A 15,451-nucleotide genomic window follows, 5' to 3' on the forward strand; every position below is an offset into this window, starting at 1 on the left:
GGGATTCGTGGCAAGAGAGACAGAGAAGTGGTGAAATAGAAAGCTATACCAAAATTGACAAAAAAAGAAGTGAACAGACCCACCGGGACTCGAACCCCCATCCAGCCGTCGGGAGGCAGAAAAAAAAAGAGTTTGTGTTCCAAAGATTAGATTGTAAGGCGTAATGCGCGGCTCGCGGTAACCTCTGGTAAAAGGCAAGAGATTAATCCCAGTCAACACCGACGCACCTTACGAAATGACCGCCGAAAATATTAGGTATATATAGGCTACTAGATTGCGCGCGTCACATGTGATCAATTGGGAGAGGGTCGGTTATAGTGTCACAGCTCACGCGTGGAGTGTTTGTTGGGGAGGCAAGTCATCACGTCATGAATGAATCAACGATTGGGATTCAGTTCATAGTCTCACCACACTTACATCTGATCTCCACTGGGGATGGGTTGCGAGGGCAAGGCGGACAACGCCATCACCGTGCACAAGTGATAAAATGGTTGCAATCTAGTTCACAGTCTCACAGCTCTACATTTGGTGTGCGCTTGGGAGAGGGCAAGACACCTAACGTCATCACAGTGTGAATTGCAAGAACACGCTGCGCAGAATCGCAGTCACAAGTAAGACAGAAGAGCAGAAGCCCGCATACCAGGTTTTCATTTTCACCATCTGTACTACCGAAAACCGACTGAAGCTCTTCACCACACTACCCAGGCCATCCACATCACCTCCAACCCTACAAGTTCCTCTCTGTGAAGGCTGGGATCTTGACGATCAGGGCAGCATTGGAGTACAGGACCCCCATCTCAGCCTGGTTTCCGTACTGTTTTGGCGAATTAGTCAATGCACTGACGTAGACTAGACACACTGTCAAATAAGGAAAACAGATATGCATACCGCAAGATAAGCCATGGCGGCATCCGAATGCTTCGGCTGGGTGAGCCAAACCACCGTCTCGCGCGTGTGCGAGCCCCAGGTCTCCACGAGCTCGCTGGTGGAGCAGTCTTCGGTAGAGATGTCTGACAAATATGTGCTGTAGAGCATGTCGCCGATGTATTCGCCTGCATGTGCCGGGGGCGGGTCAGCATTGCGCATGCATTGGAATTGAGACAGTGAGTAGAAGCGGGTCTGCGGGCTACTTACGCTTGGGCTGCACTGAGGTCTCCTCTTCGTCGCCGTAGTCGTCGAGATATTCGGGATCCAGAATCGGCTTCAAATTGACCTCCAGGTTCAGTGCCTTGAATATCTCGTATAAGGCCATGTCGCTCCCTTTGAGAGAGCCAGGCAGGTGCTTGATGCCCTCTTCGTGGGTGTGGGCGTACGCGTGAGAGCAGTATACACCGACCAGGCCGCCTGTTGTAGTTAGTAGTGCGCATTCATTAGAGCACTGCGTGAAGGAAAGACCTACCCTCCTTCATGAATGCGGGTAGTTCTAGCATGCTGAGGATGGCGTCGTATAGCGGAAGGGCCGTCGGGTCTAGCCAGGGGCAGCGGCCGGCAAGGTCGCCGGACCCGGAGGCGATGTAAAGGTGGTATGTGAGGGTGATTCGGTGGCCAGACTTGACTTCCAGGACCTCGTGCTCACAGTCGCTGTAGAAGGCAGCCCATTGAATCTCTGCTGCATCGGTGCTGCCCGCGCCTGTGCTTCCCCAGTTGTAGATGATTGCGTTGCCGTTGTGTCTCACGACTAGCTCGCCGCCTTCGTGGTCGCAGGGGAGGCAAACGACGAGGGAACCGAATTGGGTGGAGCCGCGAGGGGTGTCGACGTGGGCTTTGAATTTGCCAGAAGGGCCGGAGTAGACCTATTGGTGTCAGTGAGACTGCAAGGAAGACAACGCAGTGTGGAACACTTACATTCAACTTGTAAAGCTCAGCCCGAACACCACGAGAAATGTCTCCGCCCGGCAAGCTCGGGAGCAAGATCTGGGCAATCACGTCGATGATACCGACTTCGTAGGGATTGAAAGTCGAGCTGAATGCAGTAGTATCGAGCTTCGTGGCCTTGCGGTATGTCTCGTCGTAGATATCTTTCCCATTGTGTCCGAAGGTAGCTGGCTGGCAGTCATTGACCAGATTCTCTAAGCTAGATGCATCTCCGGGCTCGCAGGGAAGAGTAATCTTCGAGATGAGACCTTCGACGGTGGTCGAGTCCCAGCGAATCGTGATAGGAGCACTGGGCGCTTTTGTCAGGCTCTGAAGGGCAGGTTTGCCAGCCTCAGGTCTGGTCGCAGAGGGAGATAACTGCGAACTTCCTCCGCCAGAGCTAGGCTTCACAACTGGGATGTTGCCGCCAATGGTGTACGTAGCGCCGATACGCTCCTCCTCGATGCGCTTGCTGAGCTGGGAGAGGAGTTTGTCGCAGGTCATGGCTGCGAGGGATCGGGCGCCGTCGGAAGAAGACATAGTAGCTGTTAGTGGGAGTGTTTAGCGTTGCTAGGCAGTGTTGACTTTGCGGATACAACTAACACGAGCTGGGGATTGAAGAGTTGACGGTCGTGTGCGGTGAATAACAGCCTTTATAGTCGCGGAACCGGGAGACTTTGGCAGGGGTGTGCAACCTTTGGCCAGGCAGCATCAGACCGAGGACACGGGACTGACGCCAGGTCACGTGAATATGTAGCACAAAGTAGGCACCAAACGGAGGCCTTATCGACACAGCACAGAAACGAAGGTTCATTGGACATATTGAGATTTCGACAAGAAAAGGCGGAGAAATCCGGTGAGCGTCTATGCAAGGTGCTTTTGCAACTGCGTGATGTACCCTGTCATCGCTGATACCTGTTAGCCAGGGTACTCCTTACGGTGGTGTCGAGCGAGCAAGAGTGGAGCCGGAACAGCGGTATATCAATGTGCCTAAACTTATGACCTAGTACTATAGCTAGGCCGTTCTGAAAGAGAAACAAGGGTCAATACAGTGAAGATTGGACTGTTTCTTGACTAACCCACTGCTTGCTAGCTGAGCTACTCCTTACGGCGGCATCGTAAGAGCAGAAGTGAAGCCCGAGCAATGGTATTTCTGCGTTCTCGACTAACGACCTAGTATTGAACTCACGATTCATAGATAGCAAGTGCGAGAATAGTTTAGTATTATGACCTCCGTTTGCTAGACAACCTGTCATGTCCTACCTAGACACGCACGCTTCCTGATACCTACTGGTGGTCTTCAAGAACCTTACTTTGACGCTTGTGTCCACCAAATTGACGGAAGATGCACGGAAGTTTTCAAATCCGAGGAAACCTTCGTTGTCTCTCAAAGAAAGTCATACTTGTGCCCATCCTCACCTGCAACTTCCTTTTGTTCCATCATTTTTGCCCACGACATGAAATGTGGACGTTCCTTCATCTCATATTCTTCAAAGAAAGCTCGAGAGACATCATTCCAAGGAGTACGGAGCTGTTCGCAAAGACGTTGAACGTACAATTCTCTGTCGCTTTTCATTGGAGGTTCGGTGGAAGAAGCTGGATGACGAACGCGAAGTATAGAACAATCCTTTGAATATGTTCTGAGGGGCACGTTCACGTACGAAAGCTGCGGAAGCAGGCGAAGGCGTGAAAACCCGTAGACGTAAATCTGGTCGTTCCAGGCTGGGGCTACGCCGCCACAGTGTCGCCATCGCCCATTTACACTCCTGTCTTGAAGGCGAACACCTTGACCTAGGCAACCAATTTGGCTTAGGAGCAATGATACGGTTTGAACGCCAGGAAGAGCATCGATAACAGCGGGGGTGAACACAGAGTGCCAGTGCTCTGACATGTTGTCTCTGCTTTCTGTTCGGATGCGATGAAGTATATAAACATGTTTAATAGCTTGGGCTTGCTTCAAGTTGAGAGATCTTAGGAGAAACATCTCTAGAGCAGGCCCGTATTCGAAGTAGAAGATGTTCGAAGAGTACAATAGTAAGCATGCTTCATGATAGATCTGACGGCAGGTCCACAACATCGAAACATAAACGGATTTGGGTTTGAGGTTCACCCGTGGCCTTCGTCTCGAATAAGATTGTTGATGCTTGAAGATAGCGCTACTAGTACCATATGCCCTTTGTACTAAAGCCATCTTGATGAAACGTTCGTATCGTTCGCGACTCATCTGCTCCTCATGTTTATTCATTTCCGCTATTTCGGCTTCGGAACTTGGCTTGGCTGGGATTTCGGGCCAGATTGCATCTTGAGGATACGAAACCCGATATCTGCGGTTGGATGTATTTCCTGCGCTTGACGGCAAGATAGGGATGACATTGTGAACTATGCTGGGAGTTCCAATGGTTGACATGTATATGCCAATCACATTCCCGCCGATTACATATTCGTAGATTGTGTTTCTGATTTCGGGCGGAAGGCAGAGGAGAGGAGAGGACGTCGAGTTGTGGAGAGTTCTAACAGTAGAATGTTAGCTGATGAAGAGGCTCGCGTGTGGCACTATACGTACGCCGCATCCATGAACGCTGTAGGCGTCGCTCTAGACCTAGTTCTATTGCTTCAGCAATCAGCAGAAGTCGAAGTCGGTCGCTTCATAGGTGCTCCAGGCGTGGCGTCTTCTGTTTCCCTGCGCCGATGAGGTACCGGGTATTCTATCCAGAGGTCTGAGAAGCACAGCCCTCTGAGTGGCAAGGATGAGATGACTACGGGGCAATTCTGGTTCAGGCTTCGAGGGAGATCGATGCGATGGATTAGGCAGAACACGAGAGTCCTTTCCAGATTTCCTTGCGGTGTCAAGGGAGGCGAAAGGTTGGGAATGGGGGCTGGGGTACAAAGTAAGTTACATTTATTACGCGATATCTAGAACCAGTTCCATCCCAACTGAGTCAGCCGCTTCCACCGACTCAACCCAACCTTGGTTTCGACGGCACAAGCGTTACATTCATTCACAAAATACATTTCATTCAGTTACATGTCTCCCGTGTCTAAAAAAAAAGGAACTACTCAGGCATAATGGCGAGTTTTGTACTCTAACCCTTCACTGACACTATTCGCGAGCTGCTCATTTTTTCTACAACCACAATCGTCCAGCCTTTCAAATAGAGTCGCTCAAAGTCTAGGCGCGAGCATCTTTGGCGTTTAATCGAGTGCTTTCATGCCGTATGGAATATGGACCGCCACGATTATTTTTGTCGCTGCCCCCCACTTTTCTCCAGGGGAAAAAGAGAGTTCCACGGTTCAAATGGATGCGACCCATGGACGCCTCACACCGAGACTCGGCTACTTCCTATGTCGTAAGACTATGTTTGAAGCTGTAAGTGCATCAAAAGTATGGTACCTTTGTATAGTGTACTCGAAAATCTCCGTTATCCTTTCCTCCCTTCTAAAACACTGAGCACCCTACCTTGCACTGCATTCAGGGAAGAGGTATGAACCATAGAACTTTCAATGTCGACAAACTTTCCTCCATGGCTGTACCGAGTTATTCGGAATGGGATCCATGGACTAGTATCAGTCTTGGCACACCGCAATATTGTAAGACTTTCTGTTCTCATCCCATCACCCACCTGCACCATCAAGCCCTTCAATGCATGTTGAAGCTTTGAACGCCGCCATACCCCCTTACCATACTTCGAAAGCTCCAACTACCCCCTTATACCACGATCCAACTTCCCGAGACGCGAAACGTCGTCAACGTTCGAAAATGTGCCTCCTCGAACGTTATGACCCCATCGTGCCCAATAGGCCAAAGGAAAACGCCTCTACGCTCATCGCCAGCATCACAAATGACTTCATCAGATACAACGGTCACATCGCCCGCCTCATAAGCAGAAACAAATTGAACAGCGAACGACTCTCTGAGAAAGATAGCAAAGCGTCTTACCGACGAGCAAGGACTACTCCACGAAATCCCCAAACACACACCCACCAACCCAAAATGCATCAAGAAAATAGGGAAACACAACTCGCCGCCACTTGAAATTCCGGCTCCCGATGCCTCCATCCAGGAGGTACGATTGTTTATCCATATGGTTCTCACACTCGAGGAGTACAAAATCTACAAGGACCATCCGGAGTTCATCGTCTATACCGTGTACTCCTGGCATGAAATGGCCAGTCTTTCCAGGACTTGAAGAAAGATGACTACCTCGCTTTCTGTCCCGATCTGATCAGCGTTCCAGCACTTCTTGGACAAAAAAAGAAGCGGGATATTCTCGAGGGGGAAGTACAGGCCAAAGACCTCCGGGTTAAGCAACACTCCAATGTACCGAGAGGATCGGCAACGCGATATGGAAGAACGTTCGTCGCCTACTACAGGAAGAAGAGAAACAGAAGAACCTCGGAGACCGCTAGAGAAAGCAAGATGGATTAGAAGGGACAGCGGGCTCGAACTAAGACACCTATACACACCGTGAAGGAATGCGGGAGTCGATGTCCCTTGCCAAGGACACGATCAAGCGCAAGGCTCGAGTCCAGCGATTGTCGAAAACCACCAAGATTATCGAAGAGCCTCGGAGGGAACTCGATGCACAAGACACGATAGCGAAGCCGTACCAACAATCCCCTGCACGTTGTGAAGAAACCCGAAAATCGAGATCGTCGGACCCACGCCCAATCACGCGCAAGACTCGAGTACAGCGACCCTCGACTACGCCCCTAGTATACTACTGGAATTGCGGTCCTGTAGTTCCGACTAGTGGTTCGGGCTGAAAAGTCAGATACGCACCGCCTCAAGAATCGGCACTCGTGAACGCTTTCGAGGATTGTCAGGAATTATATAAACATACAGCCGTCATACCGGATCCGCTACAACCGAGAGGATTATTAGGCAGGCTTTTGAATATTAATTCCAGCAAGGAAGAACTGAATATTACGGCCATATACGGAAGCTGCTAAGAATGTGTTATATGATAAACTCAGCGACTGTCTACGAGGAGGGTAGCAATATTTGTGTCGAAGTTTCAGTCCTTGTGAGCGTATATAGCAATAGTGGAATAGACAAATAAGAATGTTTTGGTACAAAGGTACGTGCTGGTGAAAAGCCGACTGTGAACAAGAACATTGGTGTGAATGCGCTGCTACTAGTCTAAGACCGCAGCTCTACTCCAGAGGCACGGGAAAAGTAGGCCGGACTTTCTAACGCCGTAAACGCGAGCAATAGTGGCTCGGCCTATTCAAGATGCCTTTTGGCGAGGGTAACGTTGGTAGCTGCCATTCCACCCTAATAGCTGACGATCGGCCGCCTCTTTCAGCCACATCCTCTCCTTTGACTGGCCATTACTCACTTTGCCGCCACACTCCAATTGTCGAAGCTGCGGGAACTCTCGCGCCGAAGAAGCCGGCAGGCTGCGTTGTCAGCGATGCAGCTGTCAGTCAGCAGCACTAATCTGCATGCGGGGTGTTTAATGGCGTCGGTCAGCGTTTTGATCTCCACTAATCCGTACCAATTCGAGAGATCCGCAGGGTACTCGATTCGATAAAAGGGCAAGCGGTCCTCGACCACGACGGCGGACCTCTCTCGCTCAACTGAACTCCCCAGAGCGGACGCCACTGTACCACCATGTCGCTTGGATGTCAAATCGCCCCGGCCTACCACGAAGAGGCTGCTCTGTCTGTTTCCTCGTCGTCGTCGTCGTCTTCTTCTGGCAGCGATGAGGAGGATCAGCTCCAGTCCAGCACTGAAGAAGCTAACATCGAGAATATTGAGACCGCGGTGGATGATGGTGGCATCGCGAGACGGCCCACGCAGACAAGGACAAAGAGCTCAAGGTCGGCCAAGACGATTCAGCCACCGCTCGCCCCAGTTGGGTTCTGGCACTTTGAGATGAGTGGAGTGCGGTTACACGTGATAAAACTCTGGGCGAGGACGAGTACGCTAAGCTTCCCGCTGTTGTGCCGACTCTCAACCTGACCTAAAACAGCTCTGATCCTGGCAATCGCCATTATGGCATTTCTCTGTTTATTCTGGGGTGCTCTGTTTAGGCAAAACGACCTCGCCAAGAAGCTCAGTATATATGTGGTCGACTTTGATGGCCAGGTGGAACCATATCTGACCGACAAACCTTTTGTGGGACCCCTCGTCACAAGAGCAGTGCAACAAATCCTCGACGGCGAAGGAGCTCATCCCGGATACATCTTCAAGTCCCCCTCTGACTTTGATAACGACCCTATGAAAGTGCGAGCAGCAGTCTACGACCAACACGCCTGGGCCGCCGTGATCATCAACCCCAACGCCACTACCCTCCTCTACCGCGCTATTGAGCAAGGTAATACCTCTTACGATCCCACCGGCGCCGGACAGATTGTCTACAATACCGCCCGCGACCAAAACGTGGCCGGCTCCTACATCACGCCCTCAACAACTGCCCTCCAATCTCTCGTCGCCGCCTCATTTGGCCGCGTATTCCTCTCCACACTCCTCACCAATTCCTCCAACACCCTCGCCTCCATCTCACGCGTCCCCCAAGCCATCTCCCCTGGTATCGCCCTGCAACGATACGACCTACGTCCCTTTGGCCCGCCCATCGCCACGCCAGCCGTCAGCGTCGGGCTTATATACCTTATTATCATCGCTTTCTTCAGCTTCACCTTTTTCCTGCCCATCCACCTGAAATACCTTCAGCCAAAGGGGCATCCCCCACTGCACTTCCACCAACTCATCATCTGGCGCTGGACCGCAACCGTTGGCTCCTATTTCTTCCTCTCCTGCGTATACTCGCTCGTCTCCCTCGCCTACCTCATGCCGATGTCCAACCACCCAGCCTCGCACGTGCAGCCAGCGGTGGATGCGAACGCGTACGGGAAGGGCACGTTTATGGTATATTGGATGATTAACTGGATCGCTATGATTGCGTTTGGGATCGCGTGCGAAAACATGGCCATGATGCTGGGGACGCCCTGGACGGCGCTGTGGTTGATCTTTTGGGTGATATCGAATGTCACCACGGGGTTTTATTCGTTGGTGCTGGCGCCGGGCTTTTATAGGTGGGGGTATGCGTGGCCGATGCATAATGGTATGTACACCGTTTCCACCCCTTCCAGTTTGAAAAGCTCTTGCTAATTGGGGTGTGTATAGTCGTCGAAGCCACCCGCTCCACCCTCTTTGACCTCCACCCACGCATCGGGCTTAATGTTGGCATCCTTCTCACTTGGTGTGCGATCGACACGGTCCTCTTTCCCTTTTGTTGCTACTACATGCGGTGGAAATCGATCAAGGAGAAGAAGCTGGCGGCACAGCGGGAGGCGCACTGGCAAGAGAAGATGCGGAAAGAGAAGGAAGAGCCCAGTCTTTTCACCAGAGTCACTACGACTAAGTCGAGGCCGAGGGACTAGACCAAGGCTCTATAAGCGAACGAAAAAGGAGAACTTTCCTAGGTTGAGGCAATACCTGATGGGTCAAAAAATAGCATGATATGACATGGAATGGGAGTTCAATCGGGCAATACTATGCTCTCGTTACACTTGAGTGTCATTGTATGAAGTCCTCTAGCAGATCTGGATCGGATCGAGGTGGTTGATTTTGGGCGATCTGTACTCTCGCCAGGCCTCAGACACCGCTATCTAACAGTACACTTGAGGTGCGTGAGGATATTTACCTCAGAATCCGTGAGATGAAGCATATGAGTGCCTTCTTGAACTGTCCTTCACCAGTATTACTGCGGCATCGGATTTGAGACATACACGCGCAGTAATCATAGTACGTGTGTACACCTGATGGCTGCTGTCTGAAATGCTCTAGCAAAATAGTAAAAATTGTGACAAGATATAAAGTTCTTTGAGTGCGCAGCCAAGAAAGGGGTTAAGAGATTAATAGTCACGTGACCAGTGCAACTATAGTACCCAAACCTCAAAATTCATCATATATCCATCTTATCGAATGTGAATCAAAGCTTCCCAGCACATTTCACGATTCGCTCTGTTACCCAAAACTCAATCTCATTGTCACGTTCTACTACACGAACCTGCCGGCGGCTCGGGCCTTCCCCGGCCTCCCTCCCAGAAATTCTCAAAAGTTCCTCCTCTCCGCTATCACACTTCATCCACGCATCGTCTGTATGAAGCTCGAAGCGACGACGTGCCGGAGAGTGTTGGATGGGGCATTGGTAATATCCTGACTCTTAATCAATGCAACTGTGACAATGTTAATATGGTGGCAGCGCCTATCCGTACGACCCTCGACGCATGCGCCGCTCCCTAGATCGAGAATCGAGCCCCTGTGGTACACACGACAACGGGTCCTGGGAAGAGTCATTGGCAGGAAATTGTTGACGACGCAGGCGGCGGCGGTACAGCAGGACATTCTGCCTCCGTCAACTAGTAGCAATGAGAGCTCTGGTTTTATAGTAAGGAGGGTATCGAGGGGGAATAGGGCGCAGGGCAATGAGGAGCTCAATCAGGACGGTGCTGGCCGGCACAAGAAGGCGAAGCGGGGTGGGCAGAAAATCACGGCTGCGAAGCATAAGAGGGCTGCTGCTGCGGCGGCTGCTGGAGCAACGCACGGCTCACTACACCAGCACCACAACCACACGCACTCGAACAGCGCGACGCCAATTCCTTCGAGGCGAAACGCGAGGTCGAAGGCTGCTAGCAAACGGGACCAGGTCGCTGAAAACATGCACTCGCCCCCGAGAAAGAGAGCACGGATGGGGATGGTCGAGGACGAGACGATGCTTCCGCTGCCTACACCCAAAGACTACCCTCTAGCACCCACAAAGCTTTTTAGCGCCAACCTTGACACGTGGCAAAAAGCGACAGAGGGCAGGATAGAGACCGATCATCAGTTGAACAGGTTGCCGAAGCCCGATGGTGGATTTGAGTATTCTGTTACCTGCCGGGTCTATGGCTCTGACTTCGACCCTGCGGTTGAGACAGCTGTTGGGCGGGACAAGAATGCAGTAAGTCACTGTCTAAGTGAGCGATGGGCAATTACAACAGATCCCTAACTTCGCAAAGAGAAAAGCCGAACAAATCGCAACCCGTCGTCTACTCGGCCAACTGCACGCGAAGGGCCTGCTTGCGGAACTTTATCTAGGTGACAACGCGCAACCTACTAAGGAACTCGGCGCTCTGTCGGACGTGTACAACTATTGCGCCCGAACTCTCGACATTCCGACTATCGAAATCAAACACATCCCCGCGTTGAATCGGAGGAAGCGGTATGTGAGAGTTACCATTGCCCATCCTTCAGAGGACAATATTTGCGTTCACGCCACACGCACATCTCTCAAAGTCGCCCTAAATGCTGCGTCTGTTCAATTTAAGCGAGCTGCGGAGCAACAGCATGCTGCGCAAGGAGCGACTCCCTTGATTGTCAGGGACTCTACTGCGCTTACCGAGGAGACTGCGAAGCCTTTCATGGAGTTCTACAAGCAGACTCGCCGTAGCTATTACGAAGTCAGGTCTGAGAGAATCGTCAGGTACGATGGACACCAAATCGACGAGGCCTGGAAATCACAAACATATATTGCACAGGAGCCTGCTGGAGAGCCAGCCATGTCGCTTGGCAAGAAGGAAGCCAGCGAAGCGCTTGCCCTGCTCACTGCAGCGGTTGCCCTGTCGAAGCAGAACCCGGAGGTATATGAGCAATTTCAAAAGATGAAGAGGACCAGTACTGGCAAGGTGCTTAGCCCGGTACGGACTGTAGAACTGGACATTCCTGAAGATGCTGAAGAGGTCATGCGGAAGGCGGCTAGAGAAGTGCGCGACAACACCATTTTCTCCAAGGATAGACCGAAGATGGCGCAGCAGGCCGTGGAAGAGGCGGACCATCGTCCGCGGAGGAGCCTGGATCCTTCCATGAACGAAGCTCGCAGTGCTGAAATGAAGGAGCAACTTGCGGCCTTCAATGAGAACCCGTCGCTTGGTCCTTTGAGGAGCAAGAAGGAAAACCTCCCAATGAATCAGTATCGTGAGAAGGTGCTGGATCTCATCGAGAACAACACCTACAGCATCGTGGTCGGGGCAACCGGAAGTGGCAAGACGACACAGGTGCCGCAAATCTTGCTGGAGAAGTCCATCGAGGAGGGCGTCGGGGCTCAGACTAATATCATTTGCACACAACCGCGTAGGATTGCTGCAACGTCTGTGGCTCGTCGAGTCGCTGATGAGCGCAATGAACGACTTCAAGAGAGCATTGGTTATCAAGTCCGGTTTGACTCGAAGCTCCCTCGACACAACGGCAGCGTCACTTATTGCACGACTGGCATTCTGCTGGCTCAGCTGCAGAACTCTCCGGATGATATTTTGGATACTACGTCGCACATAATCATCGACGAAGTTCACGAGCGAGACATCATCATTGATTACCTTATGATCACTTTGAAGAACCTCCTGGAAACTCGACGGCTCGAGAATAAGTTCGTTCCCAAGGTTGTCTTGATGAGCGCCACACTGGACACGGAGCTCTTTGCTAGCTACTTCAGGCAGCACAAGGAGGACGGCACAGTAGTTCCATGTCCTTCGCTGAGTGTGCCCGGCCGCACCTTTCCTGTGAAGGAGAAATATCTGGACGACATCATGGGCGAGCTACGTTTGAATTACGAAGCACAAGGCTTGAATGCCGTCTTGAACCCCGACAGGGTTTCTCAGAACTACATCGAGACTGAATCTAAGTTCTCGTCGACGGCATCTACAGAAGATAACTTGGTAGCAGCTGCGCCCATCGACTGGAAACGCGATGCTGTCAACCCAGGCGACACGACGCAGGAGGATGGCATGGTTCCTGTTGGACTTGTCGCCGCTTCCATAGCCCACCTGGCGCAGACGACCACGGAGGGTGCAATTCTCGCTTTCCTACCAGGTCTGGACGAGATAAAGAAGACTAGAGACCTTCTCACCACCCAGCCTCTTGGAGTGGACTTTTCCGATCCCGCGCGCTTCAAGCAGTACCTATTGCACTCCACGATCCAGGGTCAGGATGATGTATTCGCCCCGGTCCCACCTGGTTGTCGCAAGATCATTCTTGCCACAAATATTGCAGAGACGAGTGTCACTATCCCTGATGTACAGTATGTTGTAGATACCGGAAAGCTGAAGGAGAAGAGATACGACCAGACCACGCGAATTACTCAGTTGCTCACCACCTGGGTCAGCAAGTCCAATTCAAGGCAGCGAGCAGGAAGAGCCGGTCGTGTGCAGAACGGAAACTACTATGCGCTGTACTCTCAGGCTCGTTTCGGGGCTTTTAGAGCTATTGGGCTGCCTGAAATGCTGCGGTCTGACTTGCAGGAGGTTTGCTTGGGTGTCATGGCACAGTCCATCAAGACACCTGTGCGGGAGTTCTTAGCTGCGGCTATCGAGCCTCCATCAGCAGAAGCCGTCGACTCGTCAATTGTGAATCTGCAGGCCCTGGACGCAGTTACCGAAGATGAAACACTCACGCCGCTCGGAAGAGTGCTCGCATCTCTACCCGTCCATCCATCACTCGGCAAGATGATCCTGATGGGCATCCTGTTCCGCTGCTTCGACCCTATGCTCATCCTCAGCGCGTCCTCACAGGGCAGATCGCTCTTCTTCAGCCCAATCGACAACAAAAAAGCAGCCGACGACGCCCGCAAAGTCTTCGCCTCCGAGTCCAACAGCGACCACATCGCCCTCATCAACTGCTTCCGCATCGCGCGCCAGCTCCGCGACCAGCAGGGCGAGTTCGCCCTGCAGCAATTCGCGCAGAAGTACTTCATGTCCATCCCCACCTTCCTCGGCATCGAGCGCACGATGGGCGAGATCGAAAGCATCCTCGTCCAAGCCGGCCTAATCCCCTTCACCGACCGCCGCGACCGCAACCGCTCGCAGAACGGCGATCCGGCGCTCAACAAGAACTCCGGCAGCATCCCGCTCATGAAAGCGCTTATCCTCGCCGGCGTGCACCCCAATCTCGGCGTCGCGATCAATCCGCGCTTGCTGCAGACGCCCCACGAGGCCAACACGCTCATCCAGCCCGGCTCGCTGAACTACATGCGCGGGAATAGGATGGGCAGATCCGAAGGCCTCGTGCGCGGCGCTATGTTCGCGTTCAGCACGATGGCTAAGAGCGCGGATGGCAACACTATCTTCCTGAAGGACTCGTCGGCCGTCACGCCGCTCATGGCTGCGATCTTTGGCAGCAAGACTGCCATGCGCGATGGCCGCGTGCTGATGATCGATGACTGGCTGCCGCTGTATATCAAGCGCCCGGGTGGCTTCTATAGTCACTCGTCGAACATGGTTATCGAATTCTTCAGGGAGGCGCTAGAAACGGTGCTCGGCTCTGCGTTTTCGCGCATCGCGAAGAAGGGGGAGGGGGAGCGGTATCTGGCAGATGACCCGGTGCTTGAGAAGTTTGCGGACCGGTTTGTGGATGTGTTGGGTAGGGATGTATCTGGTGGGGAGGTGTTTCAGAGGGGGGAGAAGAGGGAGGAGCCGGAGTTCAAGATTCGTGGGGCGGCGGCGAGTATGGCGGAGGGGCGTGGTCGGAAGAGGGATAGTGGGAGGATGAATTGAGGGGGTGGGCTGGGGCTTCGGACGGTGTTTGGACTGCAAACGGAACGCTGGCATAGCGGCTTTCTTGGGGGCTGTATGATATAGACTGATTGCATTGTATAAGAACTGTAATTCTACTGTATATACTCTTATGATGGTTGGAGGGTAGTGCGTTATGCGAAAGACTCTCATGCCGGCGCCGAAATATTAAAACTAGATGTCGAAGTTTCAAGGCTGTGATCACACTTGTACATTGCGACAACATGAGAGCGTAGTACATGCCACGTAGAGGGTAGTCTTGCGCATGCATGTACCGTGTTAGGTACTTGTACTCTTTTAGTCTACAACATAGTCATGATGTAAAAGTTCAAAACCCTCAGATTAGACCTAGGTACTGTTCAGACATAAGATCGTAGTTTGGGGCATCTATACTGTAATCTCAGGGCTATATACATCATACTAAAAACACTCACGCTGTTACACGAACATGGTCTATGAGGTGCAGGCGGGGCACCAGGCACGTCCCACCGCACTTCAACTTCCCTCATCATTCACCCTTCGGCAATCGCCTCCACGCCCACCTCCTCACTTCGTTTCTGCTCCATCGCATAGCATGTAAAGCACTTGTTGTACTGCTTTCCAATTGGGCCTTTTCTTGGATATTCATCTTTTCGTCGTAGAGACCTCGCCTCGAGCCAAGGCGTCGATAAACCTCTACCACACGCTCCGCCTCCCAAGCTCCCCTCCACGCGCCTTTCCAACCCAGCAAACGTCCAAAGACCGATCGACCGCCTATTTCTACCCACCACCACCACCACCACCACCACCACCACCACCATCACCACACCAACCTCCAGCCCCATCGTCGTCCCCAGCATGCCCCCCTCCGCGGCCCCCACCCGCAGAAAACCCATCCGCAGCCTCCCCCGCCCCACCTCCTGCTCCTCCTCCTCCTCGGATTCGGACTCGCGCCTCTGGCACCCCCGCCTACAAACCGCGCGCATCTACCAAACCCACCCGCGCGACGAGCCGCAGCCCGGCGCCGTCAAATCGACCATCCTGTCGCAATACTGGGTCGACTGCCACG

The 15,451-nt window shown here is 52.5% G+C and overlaps 5 protein-coding genes across 5 annotated transcripts; 3 read left to right on the plus strand and 2 right to left on the minus strand.

Moving 5' to 3' along the window:
• Positions 1–569: 569 nt before the first annotated feature.
• On the minus strand, positions 570–2,358 carry BDZ99DRAFT_452136 (uncharacterized protein; the record flags this gene model as incomplete). Its single annotated transcript, XM_033718253.1, has 5 exons — positions 570–814; positions 889–1,052; positions 1,135–1,344; positions 1,400–1,793; positions 1,846–2,358. The coding sequence occupies 5 exons, from the start codon at positions 2,356–2,358 to the stop codon at positions 728–730; spliced, it is 1,368 nt and encodes a 455-aa protein (XP_033571132.1). The 3' UTR covers positions 570–727.
• Positions 2,359–3,060: 702 nt separating this feature from the next.
• Positions 3,061–4,428, minus strand: BDZ99DRAFT_467543 (uncharacterized protein; the record flags this gene model as incomplete). The annotated part of the gene is made up of 2 exons (XM_033721037.1): positions 3,061–4,364; positions 4,418–4,428. The coding sequence occupies 2 exons, from the start codon at positions 4,426–4,428 to the stop codon at positions 3,242–3,244; spliced, it is 1,134 nt and encodes a 377-aa protein (XP_033571133.1). The 3' UTR covers positions 3,061–3,241.
• A 1,066-nt stretch (positions 4,429–5,494) lies between these two features.
• BDZ99DRAFT_575487 (uncharacterized protein) lies at positions 5,495–6,041 on the plus strand (the record flags this gene model as incomplete). Its single annotated transcript, XM_033728474.1, has 2 exons — positions 5,495–5,714; positions 5,779–6,041. The coding sequence occupies 2 exons, from the start codon at positions 5,495–5,497 to the stop codon at positions 6,039–6,041; spliced, it is 483 nt and encodes a 160-aa protein (XP_033571134.1).
• A 1,412-nt stretch (positions 6,042–7,453) lies between these two features.
• BDZ99DRAFT_452140 (uncharacterized protein) lies at positions 7,454–9,647 on the plus strand. Its single transcript, XM_033718254.1, has 3 exons — positions 7,454–7,778; positions 7,830–8,921; positions 8,984–9,647. Exons 1-3 carry the CDS (start codon positions 7,469–7,471, stop codon positions 9,238–9,240), a joined length of 1,659 nt encoding a protein of 552 aa, XP_033571135.1. The 5' UTR covers positions 7,454–7,468; the 3' UTR covers positions 9,241–9,647.
• Positions 9,648–10,046: 399 nt separating this feature from the next.
• Positions 10,047–14,594, plus strand: BDZ99DRAFT_575489 (P-loop containing nucleoside triphosphate hydrolase protein; the record flags this gene model as incomplete). The annotated part of the gene is made up of 2 exons (XM_033728475.1): positions 10,047–10,802; positions 10,861–14,594. 2 exons carry the CDS (start codon positions 10,047–10,049, stop codon positions 14,383–14,385), a joined length of 4,281 nt encoding a protein of 1,426 aa, XP_033571136.1. The 3' UTR covers positions 14,386–14,594.
• Between the last annotated feature and the right edge of the window lie 857 nt (positions 14,595–15,451).

Source organism: Mytilinidion resinicola (assembly GCF_010093595.1).
Source record: "Mytilinidion resinicola strain CBS 304.34 unplaced genomic scaffold BDZ99scaffold_23, whole genome shotgun sequence".
NCBI lineage: Eukaryota > Fungi > Ascomycota > Dothideomycetes > Mytilinidiales > Mytilinidiaceae > Mytilinidion > Mytilinidion resinicola.